Source organism: Phyllostomus discolor, chromosome X (genome assembly GCF_004126475.2).
Source record: "Phyllostomus discolor isolate MPI-MPIP mPhyDis1 chromosome X, mPhyDis1.pri.v3, whole genome shotgun sequence".
In the NCBI taxonomy this organism is placed as follows: Eukaryota; Metazoa; Chordata; class Mammalia; order Chiroptera; family Phyllostomidae; genus Phyllostomus; species Phyllostomus discolor.
Genome location: NC_050198.1, coordinates 55,055,084 through 55,069,915, shown reverse-complemented (window position 1 = coordinate 55,069,915; position 14,832 = coordinate 55,055,084). Strand labels below are relative to the sequence as shown.

Below are 14,832 nucleotides of genomic sequence, written 5' to 3'. Positions count from 1 at the left end.
TTTCCATTGAGAAGTCAGCTGTTAGCCTTATTGGGGCTCCCTTGTATGTTACTTCCTTTTTCTCCCTTGCTGCCTTTAAGATTCTCTCTTTGTCTTGAAATTTTGTCATTTTAATTATGATGTGCCTTGGGGTGGGTCTCTTTGCGTTCCTCTTGATTGGGACTCTCTGTGTTTCCTGGATTTGTGTGACTTTTTCTCTCATCAAATTAGGGAAGTTCTCCTTCATTACTTGTTCAACTAGGTTTTCAATCCCTTGCTTTTCTTCTTCTCCTTCTGGTATCCCTATTATATGGATATTATTACATTTCATATTGTCTTGCATTTCTCTTAATCCCTCTTCATTCTTTCTGAGCCTGTTTTCCTTTTCTTGCTCTTTCTGGATGCTGTTTTCTACTTTGTCCTCCAGCTTGCTAATCCAATCTTCTGCTTCATCAGTCCTGCTTTTCATTCCTTCTACTCTGTTCTTCAGTTCAGAAATTGTATTCTTCATTTCCTCTTGACCTTTGTTGAGAGTTTCTATTTCCTTTTTCATGTTTATATAGTTTGCAGTGAAATTGATGTAGTTTCCCTCTAATTTCTGAAAGCTCATTGTGAGTTCATTGAACTTCCTGGTAATCATTGTTTTGAACTCACTATCTGATAGTTGAGTTGCCTCTATTTCATTTAGCATTTTTCCTGAGGCTTCCTTGTTTCCCTTCAATTGGGGGTTGTTTGTTTTCTCATTGTTCATGTGTTTCTTCTTTTTTCTTCTTGTTTGTTAATTTGATCTGTTCTAATTCCCTTTAATTATGGTGTGAACTTCTGTGGTAGAATATTTGTGAGGTTCCATGGTGCAATCTCCTTCGTGTATGCTGGTGCTCACAGCTTCCCCCTTTTCTTTTTTTTGTGATCAGTTGGAGGAGTAAGGCAAAATGGTTTAAAATAGCAAGGCAGTATACTATGATATTTACTTTAGCAGCCAGTAGAGAAGAGAAGGGTTATCCTTTGGCTCCTTATAGTGTTAACCGTGATCCTCCACCCCACTATCCACGTTTTAGAAAGGATGGAAAGAAGGTAAGACTCTTATTGGGGACGAGAGGATTATTAGTTGGATCTAGAATGCTGTGAGGCTGTGGGAGGTCAGATTCTAAGGTAGGGTTGGACTAAAGATTAGTATATAGGAGTCGTGAGTAAAAGAATAGAGACAACCACCAGAATAGTATAGTTCAGAAAATTGCAAAGTGGGCTGAGATCAGGTAGGGGTATTGAGAAGCATTTACAATTGTATAGACTAGGTCTTACTAGCAGTAATAGTAAAGTGACAGTCTTGTGGCAGAATCAATGAAGTCTAGATAACAAGAATAAAGAGTATAGAACCTTGAGAGGTGTATTAATGGAACACAGATGAAGGATAGTAACTTCTCAACACTTTGTGACTGAGATACCAGGGGGAACCTATCAAATGACAGTATAACCATCCAAGCAAAGAAGATTATACAGAAAGAAAAAGAATACCAAAATATTATTAAAATAAAAAATGTTGGAAGAGTGATAAAAAGATAATTCAAATTTACAGTAACTTGCAAGATTAAAAAAAAGGAAAGAAAAGCAGAAGATGTAGTGCAGGAGAGATAAATTTGGAGTGGAAAGAATAATATTAGGATGAATGGAAGAGAAACATAAGGGATTGCGAGATAAAAATAATAAGAGTTGAAAAATAAAATGTCACATAAAACAGAAGATAAAATCAATCAACCAGCAACAGCCAGAGAAACCAAACAAAGCCAAAGAAACAGACAAACAAACAAACAAAAACAAAAACAAAAAAACACCTCTTGTTGGTTTCTAACTGGCCAGACCAGTTTTTCTGATCTTGCTGACTTCAGCTGGCTGAGGGACCTTTGAAATGCTTCTCTCTCTCCCAGCCAGACCTCAGCTGGTTTGTCAGGAAGCCTGGGCGCTCCCGCACACACTGGCTCTCTGGATCTCACTTCCATGTTCTTCTGGACTCAGGGGTCCTGCAGGTTTCCATCTCTATGATCTCAGGAGGCACCCATGACATTTTTGGATTCACTGCGCCCTCCCTGGGGATCTTAAAAGGGCGTGCCCCTCCCCCAAACTTTTGAGATTTGAGGTCTAGGATCGCCCTAAGTGCCTCACTGCGACCCTTCCGGCATCAAAGTGCTTGAGAGTCAGTCATCCCAACGGGGCGCGCGCCAAGCTGTTTCCAGCTCCGTGTTCCCCGCGGAACTGCACTCCGACCAGGTGTGGGCGCCTTTCCCTGCTCCCTGGGTCGAGCTGGCTGGAAATATCTGAGCCACCACTGTAGGAACGCACCAAGTGCCACGTCCCTCCCAGGATCACAGCACGCAATTCAGGCCTCCCTATGAGGCGCGAGCGGAGCTCGGCCACCGATCTGCACTTCCACCAGGCTAGGGTTGCAGGTGCCCTTTCAGGCTGCCCCTGGTCCTGTCGGCTAGTGTCCCTCACTCCTCCCAGGCCTCTGGGTGGGTGTTCATAGTCCCTGGGTGATTTTTTTCCAGTCCAACTGTCCAATCTGTTCCTTTTAGCAACAGGTTCTCCCCTGGAGTTGCTCACCCCCAATATTCCGGGGAGGGAGCAGCGACTTCCCTCTCCCAGGCGCCCTGGGGAGGACCCTGGAGCACCCAGGGCGGGCCTGGGGTTTGCACACCCCTAGACCCCACGCTGATCCCTGGGCCCCTTTTGTCCTGTAGCAGACTTCCTACTGTCTGGTTTTCCAGTGAGTGCAATAATTTTTGATGTCCTGCTTTCAAAAGTGATTCGGTAACCTAGTCCACTTGCTCTGTTTCTCCACCAATCCGCGAGTTTCCCTCCTCTTCACAGAAGCCGAGAAAAACGCTGCCTAGAGTAAAGCCGCCATCTTAGACCCCCCCTTTGTGTACCTTTTATTTATTTATTTTTTATTATCAGCTCTGGTGGGATTTGACCCCTTATACCTTTTAGAAAGCAAGAGTCTATGTAGGGGCTCAGTGGCAATACTACATGTTTTGATAGGATGTAGTATTTTAGGCTTCAAGACTTGCTGTTTCAGGTAGGTATCTATAAGTGTGCTCATATTGTGCGAGTACATCTACCTTAATGGAACATGACAAATGGGTATCATGGTCCAGTGTGTGCCATCAGGAGTATTGCTCTGGTTTTAATGAAAAGTTGCTGTTTTAATGCATAGTTAGGTTTCTTGGTGGGGGGGGAGCCAATGGGAAAGTAACTGGAAATAAGCTGTGTCTAGAAAACTAAAATTAAAAACCCTGGCAATAACTTGAGAAGTTTAGAGAAGCCGTTTCTTTTTATGGGATGCTGTCTAGAAGAAAAATAGCCTTGCCTGGCTTCCTTAGAAGTAGCAAAATATTTTCCTCTTTAGGAAGGGTATAAAAGAAGACAAAGAGGTTGAGTCTATATGACACAAATGAAGTGGAACTTGGGTAAAAATGGCATCCATGTAGGACACTGCCAATTTAGCTAACTCGGGTCTTTTAAAATTTCAATTATGCAAACAAACCTAATCTTCCCCTCAATTTGTGCTGTTTAGACATATGTAAAATTTTGTGAGAGCTCTAATGATACAATCATCTGAAGCAGAAGAGAGTCTCATATTTCGTAGCTCAAATGGCTTCTCTAACCCTCACACAGGGGAAGCACAGGTGGACCCAGCATCAGGTAACGTCCTTCAGCAGGAAATGGGAACTTCACCCTGCTTCCCCAGCCAACCTCCTGTTCCTGTTTCCTGCCAGCAGATATCTCCATTCCAATCTCCCTGACACTGACTTTCTCTCACTGTCACGGTTCAATTGTTCTTAGAAAACTGCACTAACCAGGCTTATACAGAGAGAACCTGGCCCAGTCATTAACTGGAATGCAAAAGAAAAGAGCAAAGTAAATCAATTTTTTCAAAACCAAACAAAACAATAATAGAGAGATATGTTTTTATACAAAATCATGTGTATACACATGTGTGCATGTGTGTAGACATATGTACATATACACATATCCTCTTTGTTTACTTAGTCAGAGTATAGACATGATAATTACTTGACCAAATCTGTAAAACCTAGACTGGCCCAGAATATCTAGTTCTAAATCATTTGTCAGTGCTGGGCATGAGAAGTAAGGGTGACTAAGGGAACTGCATAATTGTTTCACTTCTCCCCTTTCCTGTGCATATGTCCATTACTGAGAATTCCAGTTTCAGAGGAAGCTTTAGTGTGAATAGGAAGTTAGTAAGTAAATGTCAGGCATTTTCCTCAAATTATCTCTCATAATGTAAGAAAACTGACAAAAAGCCATCAACAGATGGTGTTTTTATTAACCAAATATTTATTTTTCAAAGCATTTTCATATTAATGAAGTCAGGTTGAAACTGGAGTCATTTTGTCAGTTCTAGTTGTGTGTGTTGTTAAAATGTACTGGCCTTCTGCAAATTGCTGGGGGGCACAGAGTGAAATAACCATTTGCTATAATTTTGTGATGGTAACCCAAGGTCCATAGTCTAATCAGACCACAAACTATGTGCTCAGCCAAAATTTTGTTCCAGTGGCTTCAAAGAAGCTATAAGTCTCAGTTCTGGGCCATACATTAGGAGCACACAGCAGGGATCTAAGATAACAGTTTCATAACAAGTGTTGCAGTGGGTTGCATGTACTTGTTAGAGAACATTCTGTCCATGGCATCTTATATTTGAATGGAAACATATTACAGTTTGAAACACAGATTTCTAATATTATATCTGCTCTGAGTTCATCAATCTGTATATGTTTACCTAATATATCAATATAGCCATTTGTGATACATAGGGATCACACTGATCTAGGAATCTGGATCACTCTGCAAGAGGTAATCAAACTGATGGGCTCATTACCAATGCCCACTCTGTAACTTAAGGTGGATATTTTCATCAAATAAGCTCTATCATATTCCTCTTACAGTTGAACTATTTAAGAGGAGTCCAGACTCGTAGCCTCCACTTTATCACTACCTCCATACTTAACCCTGTAGAGTTTGACATCTGCTTCCAAAACTCTACTGAAACTCATATTTCAAAGGTCACCAGTGACCTCTAATTACCAACTCCATCTGCTTTTCTTACAATCACTGTGTATATGACAGTGACAAATCCTTTATTGAAACAAGCTTTTCTCAATTATCACCTTACCTTGGCCCATACCTGCATTCCCAGCTGCCTTGAAGACTACAGTCTCCTCCTAACCATTGTCCCTGTCCCCAGACTTTCCTGTTTCATTCTGCTCCATGTATTTCTGGTAGATTAATCTCATAATTGCAACCCTGATTATATCATTGTCTTACTCAAAAGCATTTGGTAACTCCCCACTACTTAAAGAAATAAGTACAAACTATGCACTGAGGCATTCATGACCTTCATAACAGAGCCTTGATCTCCATTTCCAGTCTTATCCCCCCACTATTCTTTTGTATTCTTTGTTCTAGCCAAACTCAAAGTCTTTTCCCTGAACATGTCCTGTACTTTATTCCCTTTTATGCTTGATCATGCTATTCATAGTGCCTACAACATCCTGACCTACTCCATCTCTATTAAAATCCTCCTTATCCTTCAAGACCCATCTTAATATCACTTCCTCTTTATTTCTGATGTCACTTGACTGTGAACAGAGTAGGTATCCAATACACTTTGTTGTATTAAATATCTTAACTGCCATTTCTTTTTTCCCTTCTGACATCTATTAGCTTACAGATCATGTCTGAATCAATGATTGCTACCTGTTTTTTTCCTTCTTCCCTCTATGTCCTTGCTAAGGAGAAGGCTATAGTTGAGATGGTCATGAAGTTAAAGAAGACTAGGGGAGACACTGTACCCAAGCCACAAAAAATGGAATAAACTGAAAATTTACTTCCATTGTAACAAAGCCAAAAATCCAAGAGAGATCTGGCAAAAAGGGAAGCAAAAATTAAGCTGGTTCTCATAATTTGGTTTGAGAACAAGTGAAATCAAACTGCCTGTCCTAGAAATACACATACCCAGGGGATTACATCCTTGGGATTGATTCATGGGACGGTGCCAAGGATACTAAGGAGAAACAGCTACTTAGTAGACAAAAGGCCAAGTACAAGAGTCCTCTCTCCCTCCCCCATTTCTTCTTGCCAACCTCCTCCCCCACTGAAAACATGAACTTTGAACAACTACAATACAAACTGTAAAAACTATGGAGACAGCAATGAAGCAATGAACACAACCAAGGGAAAGAATTCTAACAGAATAAGAGCCAGGAAGTTGGGATATTCCATTTGGAACAGGTTTTGTGGGGGTTCTGGGATGGTGAGTGAGAGAGAAATGGATATCGGGGCAGGTCCTGGGGTAGAAGCAGCCACCAGAGCTAAAGACTTGGGAATGGGATAGAATAAAAAACTCATTATCAATCTAGAGTCAATAACATTATATATTTTTTACATAAGGAATGGGAGAGAGTAGCTTGCTTAACTGAAAATATGCTAAGAGTTCTGAGTACTGTTGAACTATGTTATATTAAAGATTTGCAAAGTGTTTCCAATGTGTCCCTAAAAGGATCTATATAGCAATAAGTAATGGATGTCCCAGCTTTATACTGTCAGGCTTTGTGTTTGGAAAGCCAGCATCTCCATGAACTATTCCTTAGTGCCAAAGAAGGGATATTGAAATACAATGCAAAATTTTGATTAATACCAAACTTAAAATACCATTTTTCCTGAACAAATCTACTGATAAATATTAAATGTTATTAATAACAACAATGAAAACAACAAAAACTAACCACAAAAATCATGGAATACTGGAGCAAAGCTGTGAATGAAGGCTAGAGTCCTGGATTCCAGCCTTAGCTTTGCCATATACTAATTATGTGACTGTGCAAACATTTTATCCCAACTCTGTAGCTCAATTTTCTCATCTGCGAAATGTTAACATATCCTTCTTCATGGATATCCTACTTCATTGTTACGATTTTTCAATGATACATATGAAAATGTCTAGCATAGTGTCTGGCAAGTAGTAATTATTCAATAAATATAGTTTTTTTAGGCTACTCATCTGTAAAAGAAAATAATGTATATTCTACCTATGTCACTAGATTTACTATGAGGGCAAAATGAAATATTGGTTATGACATACTTTAAAAAGTTGAAAATATTACAGAAAACATTAAGTTATTTTAATGTCATTAAAACCCTATATCCACAAAGTCATGAATGTCAACTTTATTAAGTGGCACCAAGAAGAGAGCTTAAGCCTATAGCATGGGCTCAATTAATCTTTGAAATAGTGTATTTGTCAACTGACTGATTTCTACATGGTACTGATTCAGAAACTCATTGAATGTATGTTCTTTTTTCCCATCTTACCCTTTTCCCTCTTGCTTTATACTCTGCAATGACAGCAAACTCTGGAGATGAACCTCACCAACCTGGTTAAGCGAAACAGCGAACTAGAAAATCAAATGGCCAAGCTAATACAGATCTGCCAGCAGGTTGAGGTATGTAACAGAAATGTTTGTGATTTCTTCAGAGGACCGATATGGATTCTTTGTGGGGGGGGGGGTCTTGAGTTAGTTAGTTAGTTAGTTTATTTATTTGCTTAATCCCTTCACCTTTTTACACAGCCTCCGACCCTGTTCACCTCTGACAGCTGACAGTCTTTTCTCTGTGTCTATGAGTCTGTTTCTATTTTGCTTGTTAGTTTAGTTTGTTCATTAGATTCTACATATGAGTGAAATCATATCTTTCTCTAACTGGCTTATTTCACTTAGCATAATGCTCACCAGGTCCATCCATGCTGTCACAAAAGGTAAAAGTTCCTTTTTTATGGCCAAATATTATTCTATTGTGTAAATATACTATAACTTGTTTTATTCACCCATCTGCTGATGGGTACTTGAGCTGCTTCCAAATGTTGGCTATTGTAAACAACAATACTGCAATGAACACAGGGGTGCATATATTCTTTTGAATTAATGTTTTGGGATTCTTCAAATATATTGCCAGAAGTGGAATCTCAAGGGAGACTTGAGTTTTGTCATAATGTAGTTCAGCCATTTGGAATAAAGGACTGACTGATAATTCTAGGAAGTTTCAAACCTTTAGGATGCTTGTGTTCCAAGATAGGTATTGTTAACAAAAAATGGGTAGGAAGTGGTGATAAGTTGGTGAGACAACAATGCTAGAGGCAATCCCCTCTCCTTTCCAAATAGCAGGCAGTAGGAGAATCTGACACAAAATATGTTTCTTCCTTCATCAAACTAGACATTATATCTCCTTGAAGAGATTGCTGTGGTGCCAAAGGGAAGTTGGGAATATGGGTCCTCATGGTAGGATGAAGCTTTTTCAGTGCAGTATTGTTTGTGTAACAATATTATCAAGAATGTTTCTCCTCTTCCTAGTCTCTTCTGCCTTTGTCCCCATGTCCCTTACCTGGTCCTTACTCATCACTTTTCCATTTATTCTTGTCATCAACAAATGATATCTATGTGAAAGTTGTGAATTATAAAATGTTACACAAATACAAAGTTTTCAAAAAGTGTTTACATCAAATCTCAGAGCAGAGCTTATGATAGGAATCAAACTCTTCTTAAGTGGATGCAATAAAATGAAGGTATTATTTCTCTCTCTCTTGGTTTTCCCCTGATTTTGTTGAAAAGCCAATGGTAGTGCTTAAAGTATAAACAAAATCAGGTAAAATATTATAGAACTCCTCATAGGCAGTGGTTGGATAAAAATGTTTCTAATTCTGTGTATTGCACAACCTGATAGTCTAGTTCTAATCTTACTTGTATGACAAAGAAATGTAATGGTTCCAGTTTTATTTTAAGTAATAAGAATTTTATTATGATCTCATCTCTTAATCTCACCTAGGGATTCCTATTTAAGAGAGTGTAGAGAATCTTGTAAAGTAAAGAATCTTCTTTTATGAGTAATTACTCACGGTTGTTTGGATTTCTTAAAGTGTTGTTAGGCTTCTTTCTTTCTTTCTTTCTTTCTTTCTTTCTTTCTTTCTTTCTTTTTTTCTTTCTTTCTGTTTACCTTTTTATTGAATTTATTGAGATGATATTGGTTAATAAAACTATAGAAGTTTCAGATGTGCAATTCAATAATATATCATCTGTGTATTGTGTGTTCACCACCCCCAAGTCAAGACTCCTTCCATTTATCACCCCTGTACACTCTTATACCTCTACCCGCTCCCGAATCTCTCTGGAAATCCCCATATGGCTGTCTGTGTCTATGAGGGGTTTTTTTTTTTCCTTAATTGCTTCACATTTTCACCCAGCCCTGCAACCCCTCTCCCCTCTGACAGCTGTCAGTCTGTTCTCTATAAATATGTTTCTATTTGATTTGTTAGTTTATTTTGTTCATTAGATTCCACATATGAGTGAAATAATAAGGCATTTGCATTTCTTTGGCTTATTTCACTTACCATAATGCTCTCCAAGTCCATCCATGCTGTCAGAAAGGGTAATATTACCTTCTTTTTTATGGCCAAGTAGTGTTCCATTGTGTATATATATACCACAGATTTTCTACCCATTGTAGATAATGCTGCAATGAATATAGTGGTACATACATTCTTTCAAAGTAGTGTTTGGGGTTTCTTCAGTATATTCCCAGAAGAGAATCATTAGGTAAGTAGGCAGTTCCATTTTTAGCTTTCTGAGGAAATTTCATACTGTTTTCCACAGTGGCTGAACCAATCTGCATTCCCACAAACAGTGCGTGAAGGTTCCCTTTTCTCCAGGTTCTTACCAGCACTTGTTTGTTGATTTATTAATTATAGTCATTCTGGCAGGTGTGAGATGATATTTCATTGTGGCTTTCATTTGATTTTTTTGATGATTACTGATGTTGAGCATCTTTTCATAAGTCTTTTTATTATCTGTATGTTCTTTTTAGAGAAGTATTTATTCAGATATTTGCCCAATTTTTAATTGGATTGTTTGTTTTTTTGTGTTGAGTTTTTTAAGCTCTTTATAAATTTGGGGTATTCACCTCTTATCAGATATATCTTTGGCAAATACGTTTTCCTACTCAGTGGGTTGCCTTTTAATTTTGTTCATGGTTTCCTGTGTTGTACAAAAATTTTTTTAGTTTGATGTATTCCCAATTGTTTATTTTTTTACTCTTTCCCTTACCTGAGGTGATATATCAGAAAAAAATATTGCACTGAAAAAATATACCTGAAGAATCCTGAGACACCAATTGAAAAGAACCTGTGTACCCCAATGTTAATAGTAGCACAATTTACAAGAGCCAAATGCCGGAAGCAACCTAAGTACTCATCAGTAAATGAGTGGATCAAAAAATTATGGTGCACTTATACAATGTAATACTATGCAGCAGAAAGAAGGAGTTACTACCCTTTGTGACAGCATTGATGGAACTGGAGAGCATTATGCTAGGTGAAATGAGCCAGGCAGTGAAAGACAAATACCATATGATATCACTTATAAGTGAAACATCATCAACAAAACAAACAAGCAAGCGAAATATAACCAGAGACTTTGTAATGAAGAACAAACTGACAGTAACCACAGAGGAGGGGGGATGGGGAAATGGGAGAAAGAAGGGGAAAGGTAATCAAGAAACATGTATAAAGGACCTTTGAGAGTTCTGGCCAAGATGTAGGCATAGGTACAAAACTTTTGCTTCCTTGTACAACCAAAAGGAGGATAACGACCAATTTAAAATCCATAAACAACCAGAAGTATAAGAAAATCAAACTGCATGGAAATGCAACAACCAAGGAATTAAAGAAAAAGTCAACAAGGACAACCAGACCAGTAATAACCCATAGTGAGGCTGAGGACCCTGTGGGTGGGGATGGCTGAAGCCGAATCTTAGACTCAGAGTTGACTGTGAACTTTGGAGGTTGCCGCAGTGGAAGAAACTCCTAGTCTCACATGAGAATTCATTGGGAAGTGGGCTAGAGATGAGCAGGCCAGCTGCACTGTTCCCTCTCTGGTCCCTCCCCCACAGGCAGTGCCACAGCACAGCAAAGAGGGTTGCCCTGCCCTGGAGAATGCCTAAGGCTCCATGCTATTACAACTTAACAGGTGGGCCAAGAAAAAGAAATATGGCCCAAATGAAAGAACAGAGAAAAACTTCAGAAAGATAGCTAAGCAATGAGGAGATAACCAACATATCTGATAGAGCATTTAAAGCTCTGGTAATCAAAATGCCCACAGAACTGATTGAGCTAGGTCAAAAAATGAAAGAACAAATGAAAGATACACAAAATATTCAGGGAACCAACAGTGATGGGAAGCAAACCAGGACTCAAAGCAATGATTTGGAGCAAAAGAGAAAAATAAATATCCAACTGAAAAAGAATGAAGAAACAAGAATTCAAAAAATGAAGAGAGACTTAGGAACCTCTGGGACAACCTGAAACAGTCCCATATCTGAATTATAGGGGTGCCAGAAGAAGAACAACAACAGCAAGAAATTGAAAACTTCTTTGAGCAAATAATGAAGGAAACTTCCCTAATCTGGCGAAAGAAATAGACTTCCAGGAAGTCCAGGAAGCTCAGAGAGTCCCAAAGAAGTTAGAGCTAAAGAGGAAGACACCAATGCACATCATCATTAAGTTACACAAGATTACACATAAAGAGAGCATCTTAAAAGCAGAAGAGGAAGGGAGAGAGTTACCTACAAAGGAGTGCCCGTAAGACTATCTGCTGATTTCTCAAAAAAGACCTTGCAGTCAAGGAGGGGCTGGAAAGAAGTATTAGAAGTCATGAAAAGCAAGGACCTACATCCAAGATTACTCTATCCAGCAAAGCTTTCATTTAGAATGGAAAGGAAGATAAAGTGCTTCCCAGATAAGGCCAAGTTAAAGGAGTTCATTATTACCAAGCCATTATCATATGAAATGTTAAAGGGAGTAATCTAAGAAAAAGAAGATCAAAACTATGTACAGTAAAATGACAACAAACTCACAACTATCAACAAGTGAACCTAAAAGAAAAGAAAAACAATGAAAACAAAAACTAAGCAAATAATCAGAACAGGAACAGAATGAGAGAAATGGACATTACATGCAGGAATTTCAGTGGGGAGGGGTAAGGGAGGAACAGAGGGGGAAAGATATAGGGAAGAAGAAGCATAATTAGTGGGCATAAAATAGACAGGGAAAGATAAAAATGGCATAGGAAACAGAGAACTCAAAGAACTTATATGTACAACCCATGGACATGAACTAAGGGGGGAATGCTAGAGGGTTGGGGGGTGCAAAGTAAAGGGGGGATAAATGGGAAAATTGGGAAAACTGGAATAGCATAATCAATAAAAATACTTTAAAAAAGGATCAATTTCTGAATATTGACTTTGTATCCTGATTTTTTTCCAAATTCATTTATTAGGTTCAAGTAGTTTTTTTGGCGGAGTCTGTAGGATTTTCTATGTACACTATCATGTCATCTGCAAATGATGACAATTTTGCTTCCTCCCTTCTGATCTGGATGCCTTTTATTTCCTTTTCTTGTTTGATTGCTGTGGCTAGGACTTCCAGTACTATGTTGAATAGAAGTGGTGAGAGTGGACAACCTTGTCTTGTTCCTGATCTTAGTGGGAAAATTTTTACTTTTTGCACATTGAGGATAATGTTGGCTGTAGGCCTCTCCTCTGTGGCCTTTATTATGTTCAGGAATTTTCCTCTATTCCCACTTTGCTGAGAATTTTAATCATAAATGGGTTCCATACCTTATCAGATGCTTTTTCCGCATCTATTGATATGATCATGTGATGTTTCACTTTGCTTTTGTTTATGTGATGTATTACATTTATTGATTTGTGAATATTGTACCACCTTTGCATCCCTAGGGTGAATTCCACTTGGTCATGGTGTATGATCTTTTTAATGTATTGCTGGATATGATTTGCCAATATTCTGTTGAGGATTTTAGTGTCTATATTCATCAGTGATATTGGCCTGAAGTTTTCTTTCTTTGTTGTGTCTTTATCTGGTTTGGGGATTAGGATGATGCTGGCTTCATAAAAAGAGTTTAGGAGTCTTCCATCAGTTTGGGTTTTTTTGGAATAGTCTGTGAAGGGTAGGGGCTAGCTCTTCCATAAATGCTTTGTAGAATTCTCCTGTGAAACCATCTGGTACAGGAATTTTGTGTGCCTGGAGATTTTTTATCACTGCTTCAATTTCACCAGCTCTTATTAGTCTGTTCAGGCTTTCTGCTTCTTCTTCATTCAGTTTTGGAAGATTATGTTTTTCTAGAAATTTGTCCATTGCACTTAGGTTTTCAAATTCCTTGGCATGTAGTTCTTCATAGTAATTTCTTACAATCCTTTGTATTTCTGTGGTATCAGTTGTATCTCTCCTCTTTCATTTCTGATTGTATTTGGGTCCTCTCTCTTTTTTTCTTGATGAATCTGCTTTAAAGGCTTGTCAATTTTTTTTTATCTTTTCAAAGAACCATCTCCTGGATTTATTGATACTTAGAATTGTGCTTTTAGTCTCTATGTAATTTAATTTTGCTCTGATCTTGGTTATTTCCTTCCTTCTACTTGCTCTGGGCATCTTTGTTGTTCTTCGAGTTCTTATAGGTGTAGTGTTAGGTTGCTTATTTGAAATGTTTCTCTTTTTTAGGTAGGCGTCTATTGCCATGAACTTCCCTCCCAGGACTGCCTTCGCTGTGTCCCATAAGTATTGGGTTGTTGTGAGTTCATTTTTCATTTGTTTCCAGAAACTTTTTGATTTCCTCCTTAATCTCATTCTTGGCCCATTCATTGTTTAATAGCATGCTAATAAACCTCCATGAGTTTGTATGTTTTTGAGTTTTTTCCTTGAGGTTGGTTTCTAGTTTCAGTCCATGGTGGTTGGAGAAAATGCTTGCTTGATATGATTTCAATTTTGTTGACTTTTTGGGGACTTGTTTTGTGTCCTATCATGTGGTCTATATGTAAAACTGTTCCATGTGCATTTGAAAAGAATGTATATTTTGCTTCTTTGGGATGAGAAGCTCTATATATACATATATCAGTTAAGTCCATTTGATCTAGGACATTGTTCAATGCCACAATATCTTTGTTGATATTTTGTTTGGAAGATCTATCCATTTTGATACTGGGGTGTTGAAATCCCCTAGTATAAGTGTGTTGCTGTCAATATCTTTCTTGAAGTCCTCTAAAATTATTTTTATGTATTTGGGTGCTCTTATGTTAGGTGCATATATCTTAACAATGTTTATGTCTTCTTGATGGATTCTTCCCTTGAGCATTATGAAGTGACTTTCTGGGTCTCTCTTTCTGGCCCTTTTTTTTTGAAGTCTATTTTGTGTGATATGAATAATGCTACCCTGGCTTTTTTTCCTGTCCATTTGCTTGGAATATTTGTTTCCAGCCCTTGACTTTCAGTCTGTGAAGGTCTTTTGTTCTGAGGTGCATCTCTTGTAGGCAGCATATGTGTGGGTCATGATTTCTTACCCATTCAGCTATTCTATATCTTTTTATTGGAGCATTTAATCCATTTTCAGTTAAGGTTATTATTGATGGGTACTTATTTTTGTACCTGTGTTCCTCTCTCTCTCACTGTTTTCTCTTCCCTTTTATGAAATCAGACCCTGTAGCATCTCTTGAAAAACTGGTTTGAAGGTGGAGTATTCTTTGAGGCTTCTTTTGCCTGGGAAACTCCTTATTTGGCATTCCATTTTAATTGAGAGCCTTTCTGGATAAAGTAGTCTTGGTTGCAGCCCTCAGGTTTTCATTACTTGGAGTATTCTTTGCCACTCTCTTCTGGCTTGGAACGTTTCCATTGAGAAGACAGCTGCTAGTCTTATGGTGGTTCCCTTGTATGGTACCTCCTGT

The 14,832-nt window shown here is 38.4% G+C and overlaps 1 protein-coding gene across 4 annotated transcripts in view; it reads left to right on the top strand.

Moving 5' to 3' along the window:
• MID2 (midline 2) overlaps positions 1-14,832 on the top strand; it is a 179,912-nt gene that overhangs the window by 53,965 nt on the left and 111,115 nt on the right. For all 4 annotated transcript variants that reach the window (XM_036016934.1, XM_028522572.2, XM_036016935.1 and 1 more), the window contains one exon: positions 7,404-7,499. In XM_036016934.1, coding sequence (XP_035872827.1) covers positions 7,404-7,499 — 96 coding nt within the window. The remainder of the gene's footprint in view (positions 1-7,403; positions 7,500-14,832) is intronic.